This window comes from Crotalus tigris, unplaced genomic scaffold (genome assembly GCF_016545835.1).
Source record: "Crotalus tigris isolate CLP2741 ecotype Arizona unplaced genomic scaffold, ASM1654583v1 scf7180000024437.13266115, whole genome shotgun sequence".
Lineage (NCBI taxonomy): Eukaryota > Metazoa > Chordata > Lepidosauria > Squamata > Viperidae > Crotalus > Crotalus tigris.
Genome location: NW_024100606.1, coordinates 9559512 through 9569332, shown reverse-complemented (window position 1 = coordinate 9569332; position 9821 = coordinate 9559512). Strand labels below are relative to the sequence as shown.

At 42.4% G+C, this 9821-nt stretch overlaps 1 protein-coding gene across 1 annotated transcript; it reads right to left on the bottom strand.

Annotated features, from left to right (window-relative positions):
- Positions 1 to 883: 883 nt before the first annotated feature.
- LOC120302702 (uncharacterized protein K02A2.6-like) lies at positions 884 to 4580 on the bottom strand (the record flags this gene model as incomplete). Its single annotated transcript, XM_039331528.1, has 3 exons — positions 884 to 1187; positions 1290 to 1777; positions 4155 to 4580. Coding segments are annotated over 3 exons (1218 nt in total), but the record flags the coding sequence as incomplete, so codon positions are not given.
- Between the last annotated feature and the right edge of the window lie 5241 nt (positions 4581 to 9821).

Here is a 9821-nt window from a genome sequence, read left to right as displayed (position 1 = left end):
TATTTTATATAACATTTTGCTCCCCAGTGCTCCCACTGTTTACTGGCCTTTGCCTTGCCAGCAATGTTATGTAGTCTTCTAGGTACTTGGGAGATTTCTTTGCTCTCTGTGACCTTCTTAGCTGTGGGTTACTGGCATAAGTCCCCTGACTGGAGGGAGGCGTGAGCCTATTCTCTCTATTGTGCCCTGGTGTCTTCCAAGGACTGTGCCCCGATGCCTGGCCTGCTTGCTTGCCCACCGGGCTCGTCAGGCCAGGGCTTCTGTTGCTTTGTGACCTGGTTGACCTGCCTAGCTGTAGACCCTCAGGCCCCTTGAAGTGATAGCCGCTGCTGGGCGTCTCTGTAGGACCTCCTAGGTCAGTCCAAGACCTGTCAGGAGGCTGTCCATTCCCTGAACCCCATTCTGTGTTTGGGCTCATGTGGGTTTCTGTACTCTCCCAAAACTCAGGTGTCCCCTGATTTGTGCTAGGGGTGTTGTAGTCGGGACTTGGTTCCTCGACTAGCTCTGTGTATGTTTGACCCTCTGTAGGATTTGGGGTAAGGTCAGGCCAACTTTGGGGATTGTGTGCCAGCTCTCTTGCGGGGAATGATTTGTTGGGATGCCCCCGGGTATCCTCCGTGACTGGAGTGCTGTGTGATGTGTGTGGAAAGTGAGTATGCCCCCGGGGTGACTCCCTGGCTGGAGTAGGCGTGGATGCCTGTTGTGTGGGTAAGCTCCATGACTTCCTTTTCGGAGCAATTGCAGAATCTTGGGACGGGCCGTCTGTGGCTCCCTCAGTGGAGATGGGCAGTAACTCTTGCCCTTCCCTTTGCTCCAAAGGGTCCCCCTCCCCCCCTGGAAAAGACCCAGGAGTTTCAGCAGAAAAGTCCCGCCTAGAGCGGAGTTGGTCGATGTGCCGACGCAGGACACGACCGTTGTCCAGGGCAACCTCGTAGGAGAGAGGACCTGTGATCCTGGACACAGAAGCGGGGACCCATGTATGACCAGGCCCGTAATTGCGAGCCCAAACCGGGGCACCCACAAGTAGTTGTCTAGGTGCCCTAGGATGTGAGGTAGATGAAGGCAGTCTGTCCGGATGCAACCGGTCAAGTCTAGTAGTAAGTTGGCGCCCCCAACGAAGTTCAGCTGGACTTCTCCCTGTAGAAGTGGACGGTGTGGTGCGATAAGAAAGGAGAAAGTCAGCCAACCTGTGATGCCAGTCCCCGTAGGTGAGTCTCTTCAAGGCGTCCTTTGCGATGCGCACCATGCGTTCAGCCATACCGTTGGTGGACGGGTGAAAAGGCGCAGACGTGGCATGACGAATCAGGTTTGCCTGTAAGAAAGCTTGGAATTCGGAGGAGGTGAATTGAGGGCCGTTGTCGGACACAATGACATCTGGCAGCCCGTGTGCAGCAAAAATCCCCCTCAGTACCTGAATAGTCTTTGCAGTGGTGGTGGATGAGACAGGCACAACCTCAAGCCATTTTGAATGGCTGTCAACAAGGACCAAGAAGAACTGGCCCTGAAAGGGCCCAGCGTAGTCAATGTGCACCCTAGACCATGGGGACTGTGTTTCCTCCCATCTATGCACAGGAGCTTGGGGCATCTCTGGGCGAGATCGTTGGCACAGGTGGCATGCGTGCACCTTAGCCTCAATATCTTTATCTAAACCAGGCCACCACAAGTGGCTTCGTGCAAGAGCCTTCATACGAACAATGCCAGGATGACCCTCGTGGAGGGATTCTAAGACCCTAGTCCTCATTGAGGTGGGAATGACAACTCTGTTTCCCCAAAGCAGACAACCCTGAGAAAGGGACAGTTCGTTTCTTTTGGACCAGAAACTCTGAAACTCAGGACTAGGGCAGTGCTCAGGCCACCCGGACAGGACCCAGGAGCGGACACGTGAAAGTGTGTGATCTGTACCCGTTTCAGCGGTAACATCCCTGGCACTAAGAGGGAGCTCGGGCAAGGCTTGGATTGATAGAATGTTGACAGCTGGCGCGGGGTCAGCTTCTACTACTGGCAGAGGCAACCTACTGAGGCCATCAGCATGGCCCATTTCTTTCCCAGGCTTGTGGAGTAATGAAAAATCATATGCAGACAAGAAAATAGACCACCTAAGCATTCTAGGGGAAATGATGTGGGGAGTCTGCTTACGTGTGGTAAACAGTCCCAGCAGAGGCTTATGGTCAGTGAAGACCGTGAAATGCCTGCCATATAGAAAATCGTGGAATTTTTTAATTCCAGCAACAACAGCCAGAGCCTCCCTGTCTATCTGAGCGTAGTTGCGCTCGGCAGAAGACAAGTGTTCTGGAGTAGTATGCAATAGGAACCTGAGTTCCATCAGACCTGAGGTGACTCAGGACAGCTCCAACCCCGTAGGGGGATGCATCACAAGCGATGCACACAGGAAGAGACTCGTTGAAATGTGCAAGAACACTGTTAGAAGTGAGCAAGGCCTTGACTTCTTTAAAGCAAGCCTCATGTGCTTGTGACCACAGCCACACAGCTTGTTTGTCTAGTAGCCTGTGAAGAGGCTCAGCTACACTAGCTTTATGTGGAAGAAAAGAATTGTAGAAATTCAGGAGGCCTAGGAAGGCCTGAAGTTCGGCCTTAGACTTTGGCCTGGGTGCTTGTAAAATAGCAGTTAGTTTGGATTCAGCAGGATGAATCCCAGCAGCATCAATTTTGAATCCCAGAAATTCAGTAGAAGGCACCCCGATCTTGCATTTGTCTTTTCTGAGCTTGAGGCCTGATTCCCTGAATCTTAACAGGACAGCCCTAAGTCTTTCAGCTAGAATGTGTGTGGAGTCTCCTGCAATCAAGACATCGTCAAAGTAGGGGCAGACCCCTGGTATACCTCGTAGTGTGTTTTCCATTACGCTTTGGAAAATCCCAGGAGCGACATTCACTCCAAACTGCAGCCTTTTTACCTTAAAGGCTCCCCTGTGGGTCACAATAGTCTGAGCTATGGCAGCATCATTATCAACAGGCAGCTGTTGATATGCTTGAGCTAGGTCAAGCTTTGCAAAAACACGCCCCCCCTTGAGAGAGGCCAGGATGTGACTGACCACAGGAACAGGATAGGCATGTTGCTGCAATGCCTTATTGAGTGTGCATTTGTAATCAGCACAAATGCGAATGTCCCCATTTGCCTTTAGAGGCGTGACAATGGGGGTCTCCCATGGGCTGGAATCAACAGGTTCTAGGATTCCTTGTTGGATTAGTTTGTCTAATTCAGTGTCAATCTTACTTTTTAAAGCAAAAGGGACCCTTCTTGCTTTAATCCTAATGGGAGTGACAGTGGGGTCTAGCTTTAAGGACACAGGTGGTCCTTTGAATGTGCCCAGCTGGGGGCTGAAAACATCTGCAAATTCCTTGCAGACTTCCTGTAGGTCGAGTGTTTGTAAGCTGTTGAGTCCTGTGACGTGTATCCCCAGGGCCTCAAACCAATCGAGTCCTATGAGACTCGTTCTTTCACCCCCTACTACTAACAAGTCTAGTGGACCTTCAAAACTCTTGTATTGCACGTTAAGGGTGGCCTCCCCCTTAACACACACTCTTGAGTTCTGAAAATCTGTTAATACAATATCAGAAGGCCTTAACTTGGCCTTAGACCCACTACTGGAACAAATCTTCCTAAATGTATGCAATGAAATGATGGACAGGGCAGACCCTGTGTCTAGTTCCATAGATAATGGAACCCCTTGTAGCTTCACGTTGAGTGACAGCTTTTTCTTCATGGGCTTGTGTGTGCCTGTTCTACAGATGCTTCTTCGCGAAGCGCAAAACCCTACCCTATTCTGGCTGGGGAATCTGGTACCTTTCAGGCGTTCTTCTTGGGGTTGTGCCTTTCGTCGGCTCAGACACACAGCTGCAATATGCCCTTGTTTGCCGCATGCCCGGCAGGTAGCGGAGCGGAACTTGCAGTCGGTTCTCCTGTGGCGACCTCCACAGCCGATGCACTTGAGCAGAGCCGAAGAGCTTCCCTTCTGGTTCTCTTCCTTCGCGGGGTGTAGACGGTCGACTTCCTCGTCCGGATCCTCCTCGGAGTTTCGTCGGACGTCTTCCTGGTGCACGGACGCACCCTCTGCACTGTTTCTGATCGGCCGCATGTTTTTGATGGCGCCGCCTGCTGCTTCTTCTGCGGTGACTTCCCTTAAGGCGTCTTGGAAGGATAATTCTTCCTTGGCAAAAAGTCTCTGTTGTAGCTCTCGATGCCTTAGCCCGCACACGAATCGGTCCCTCAGTCGTTCCTCGAGGTCCTTGAACTCGCAGGGCTTGGCGGCCTTCCGTAGCGCGGCGATGTATTCCTTGGCTGTTTCACCGGACCGTTGATCCCTCTGCTCGAAGGTGTGGCGCCATGAGATAACGGACACCTTGGGGTGGAAGTGCTCTTTCAGCAGCTTCTTCAGGTCTGCGTAGCTTACAGACTCTACTGGAACAGGTGCTACAAGATTTTCTGCGATTTCGAAGGCGTCTTGGCCGCAAACGCAAAGCAGGGTGGCCGCCTTCAAGCTATCTTCCCTCACTTGATTTGCCTTGAAGTAGTTCTCCATTCTGGATACGTAGGACTCCCACCGCTCTGGATGTGAGACGTCGAATTCCGAAAGCCTTCCGATTTTCGCCATCTTCGGATCTTCAGGAGACGGGTCTATCAGCCAGCCTACCCCCGAATGCGCACCGGATTGGCGGGCAGCTGCCGAGTCGACGCCGTTCCTCTTCCGCCGCTCAGGACTCCTTGGGTAAGCTTACACTTTTTCCTTTCCAGGTAGTGCAAGGCATCCCACCTTCGTCGCCAGTGTTACGTCCTTGGCGGGAAAACAGACACGAGAAGCAGCTGGAGTTCTCAGGTTCTTTTATTCAGCGTTCAGCTTACAGGAAGATGGCTTCAGCTCAGCCCAAACGCCTCGCAGCCTCTTATATAGGCAACTCCCGGGTAAATGGGTTACTTTTCCCGCGCCAGCACCCGCGCATGCGCACGGCGCTGGCGACAGCCTGTCTGGTCCCGGGCAGCTTTGCACCTGCCCGGGACTGCCTGCAAACGCCCGAGCCGTTTGCAAAGGCTCGGGACATAACAATGCCTATTTAATTTTTAATGAAAAAGTGGATCGGGTTTTTAAATCTCATATTATAAGGATTTCTTTGCTTAGGGTGTGGAGGAAATATTATAAAAGTGATTTTAAAATACCATTATGGGCTATACCTTGGCATGCGATAGAGGGGATAAAGAGAGGAGTTAAGATGGATACGGTTTCCTATATACAACTACTTAGATGGGATGGTCAAAATTGGCAGTTAAAATCTTTGGAAGATTTAGTACATGAAAACATTACTTACTCATGGTTTCAATATAGACAAATAGTGGATAGATGGAAGACGGATCGTAATATAGGTTGGCTTAGAGAAGATGAAAATCTTTTTAAACAAGTAAGGGATCAAAGACCAACTCATATTAAGAGGGTTTATGGGGTTTTAGTGGAAATGGATTCAGAATCTGAATTAATCAAAGATTGTATGATTAAATGGGCACAAAATATTGGTGAACCAATCCCATTGGATACTTGGGAACTTATCTGGGTGAGGAATGTTAAATTTACACAAGCGCAGAACTTAAGAGAGAATTTTTATAAAATGTTTTATAGATGGCACCTCGACCCACAAAAAATGTCTACTATGTACCCTGATCTACAGCCTAAATGTTGGAGATGTGGTTGTTTGGACGCTACTTATTATCATATTTGGTGGTCGTGTAAAAATATAAAAGCTTTTTGGATTAAGATATGGTGGAATATTCAAAGAATCTTTAGAAGGAGGGTAAAATTTACCCCGTAATTATTTTTATTAGGTATTGTTACTGATTGTGATGCTAAGGAAGTTATATTGATGTTAAATTTGATTACAGCCGCAAGGCTGTTAGTAGGACAATATTGGAAGAAGGAATCTTTGCCTACTTTACAAGAGTGGTTTTATAAAGTTTCTTACTTGGCGGAAATGGCAAAGATTTCAGCTTTCTTAAAGGAGCAATCTCAAGAGAAATTTTTTGTTGTATGGGAAAAATAGATAAATTTTATACAATATAATTTGGATATGGAAAAATATCATTTAGCTTTTTCATAACTTGTATAGATTGTTTTTTTTTTGTTTTCCCGTCTTTTGTTTTCTCCCTTCTTTTTTTCTTTTATTTTTTTATCTTTCTTTCTTTTTCTTTCTCTCTCTCTTTCCTCTCTTTTTTCTTTCTTTTTTAAGTATTTTTTTTTTAATGCCTATGTCACATATATCTTATTATTAATTATTTTATAAGTTGTAAAAATTTGTTTAGGTTTTTTAAAATTTTAAATAAGCCTATATTCAGTTCTGGGAAATTCGGGGAGGGGGAGGGAGGGGTGGGTTTGGGAGGGATTGGGTGAGGGTTGATTTGTTTTTGGTTGTTTATTTGTAAAACTTTTAAAAAATTTTCAATAAAAAAAAATCAATAGTGCTTAGACTTACTGTATATACACCTCCATAGTGCTTTTACCACACTCTCTGAGTGTCAACCTATTGCCCCCAACAATCTGAGTCTTCATTTTACTGATGTTAGAATAGAAGGCTGAATCAATCTTGAGCTATCAGGATTGAACTGCAGTCAGTCAGCAGAAATAGCCACAATACTGCAGTCTAACCAGTATGCCACCAGGGCTACTAGAAACTGAGGTTGGCAATCTTCATGTCTTTTAAAAGGCTCTATCCTGGTTGTGGGTTTGATGACTGATCTCTTTATCTTCCAGCATTGAGTCCCATGGGGAAACTCTGTTCTATGGTATCCTTATGGTCTCCTTGTGTTTAGTATACCCAAAGTATACCCCTATACCCAAAATTCCATTTGTGTTCATTTGTATACCTGTGGTATATATTGTATAACTTCCATGTTGTTGTCAAGAAATAAGCCCATGAGGTCTTATTCAGGAAAGAATGGTGCTAAATATGCTTCATCTTCAAGCCTCCCCCCCCCACACACGCACACTTTTACTTCCCTTTTTCTGTGAGTGGGTTTTTTATATACTCAAGAATATTGCTATTTTAAAGAAGAACTGTGAATACAAAATGAATCTAAATCTACATTCTTAAATTTGTTGTTCTATTTCAACACCAAGGTCACAAAATGGGGAAAGAATAGATTGTCTTTTATTGCTTCATTAATCAACTGTTTCATGTTCAATCCAATCCATCTCATGTTTATTCAAAGAAGGTTTCCAGACATAACTGTACTGTACCTAGATTTGATGTTCCTCTCTCTGTGTGTACATGTATATGGGATTGCTCAAGAGAAGAAATTTATGAAATAGAACAGATGGCTAGTTTAAGAGAAGTGTTGAATCTGAAAGTAGCTGCCTATGAACAAATGCAACATTACATTACAATATAACTGGCTTAGTCTTTACATGACCTCACTATGGAAGTGCATCAGTGTTTTGGGTTGTTTTAAGTCAGAAATAAGCATTTGTAACTGTTTCTGCTTGTGATATGTTTTGATCATGTTTCAAATTAGAACTGGATGGAATTATTTCCTTTTCTTAGGAACATTTATTCTCATGGAGCTGTAAGGTTATTTATTTATTTATGGATTTTTATATACATTTTATTACAAATGTTAAAGAGAATATAAAAACTAACAAAACCTAAAGGAAAATAAGGAGAACAAAAAGAGAAAAAATGCAGAAAGAAAGGATAAGAAGAAATGTAAGTTTTCAGTTTTCTTTGCAGCAAATACAAGTATGATCAAAATTATCTTTTACTCTTTGATTATAAAATGGCTTACTTTTTTCCTTTGAAAATCATGAAATCTAATCATTGAAACCACAAATCATAGGAACTTATTTTTCTGTCTCATACAAAAAAGTTTATAAAAAGTTTCCAGTCAGTCATAAATGTAGTTATTTCCTTTTTTTAATAAAGAAGTTAATTTAGCCATCTTTACAAATTCCATCATCTTCATCAATCATTTTTTCATTGTGAGTAGTGTTGAACTTTAAGATTGTTTATTTATTTATGAATGAACAAATAACATTTAAAAACAAATCATAAGAGAGAAAAGTTGTGGTTTTTGAAGAGAATACAAAAAATTATAATGCATTTGAGGAAGAGGACTTTATTTTCAGTGAGGTTTCCAATCTTTCTTTCTTTCTTTTTTTTTTGTATAAATTTTATTACTTTTTGTAGGGTTAGGAATGAGGTGGGATCACCTCATTCCTAACCCTAACCCTAACCCTACATTGGGATTTGGGTTAGGGTTAGGATTAGGATTGAGGTTGGGGTTAGGATTTTTTCCAAATAACATTCTCAATATTTAGCAAACAGCACAATGCCTGTTTGTGTTTATCAAGAAATAATAAATCATAGTTAATTATCATAAACAATGTTAATTAATCGCTTGATAGTCTTCTTCTTACTAATATATATTCAAAGTTACATTTCACATTCCTTTCTCTCTAACTCATGTTTCTAGCCATTGATAAATGAAATTTCCAATCTTTCTTAATGTTGACTTTGTATGTTGCATTATAGATAACTAAATTGGTGTGTTGTATGAACCTAGCCAATAAGTTACAGGCAAGAAAGTTGAGCTTAGGGAATTTGTGCAACAATTTTAAAAGTATAATGGAGAGTAACTATCTACAATTAAATTTTCTAGCAATCTAAGGAAGTCACCCTTTTATTGTACTAGACTGGAATTTAGCAAAGTATCAGGAGCAAAGCTTTTGTCTTTAATAGCAAATTTAATTCTCCTTCTCCATCATAATATATCTGTAATTAATCTATGAACGGTGAAGAGGAACTAGTGCCTCATTACAAATAATAATGAGACAATCAATGCCTTTGCTCTATAGACACTTTTTTATTAATCACAAAACCACAGCTGAGATATTTTACTGGACTGAAAAGTCTCTGTTTTGCTCATGTTTGGTATATAAACAATATGTTTTCTCAAGTTTCTAAAGAAACACTTGATGATAAACAAGGTTTCATAGACAGCTCAGTTTAGTTATTTATGTGGTCCTTGTTTGTTTCAGTTTATTTGTTTTATTTAAAATAAAGCTAGTATTCACAACACTGAAACAGATAGAAAGCTAACATTCTTTGGGTATATATTAAAATAAATGTTTATTTCTGTGAATCAGAAGTCATATGCTACTTTAGCTCAAACTTATGACCTCAATTAAGCCCAAAATTTATGTTGTTTAATCAGACATTTGTTAAATGAATGTTGCTCCATTTTACTACCACAGTTGTTAAGTTAGTAACACAGTTGTTTAGCATATCTGGTTTTCCCATTGACTTTGCTTGTCACAAAAAAGTGATCACGTTGCCTCAAGACACTGCAACCATCATAAATATGAGTCAGTTGCCAAGTGTCTGATTTTGATCACATGACCATGGGGATGCTGCAATGGTCATAAGTGTGAAAAATGGTGATGAGTCACTTTTTTCAGTGCTGTTGTAACTTTGAATGGTTACTAAATGAACTGTTGTAAGTTGAGGGCCACGGTATAAGCTGCCTGTATAAATAGATAAATTTTGTATGTGACACAATGCTATGTTCTTTGCTATGTTTTTCACTCTTTTTTGGTTATAAAAATGGATATAACTTAGAAAAATCTAAATTGTCTAGGCTAAATTTAATAAAATATTTTTGGTCAGCTCTGCTGAAATCTCAATCTTTTTAATGCCACAAGTATGATCTAATCAACACTGAATATTCAACACATTATGATAAACAGGCTGCTGCCAGATGTAATGATAACATATGCGGGAAAAGAAATTATGGAGTAATCATCAAAAAGAAAGTATTCCATATGGAA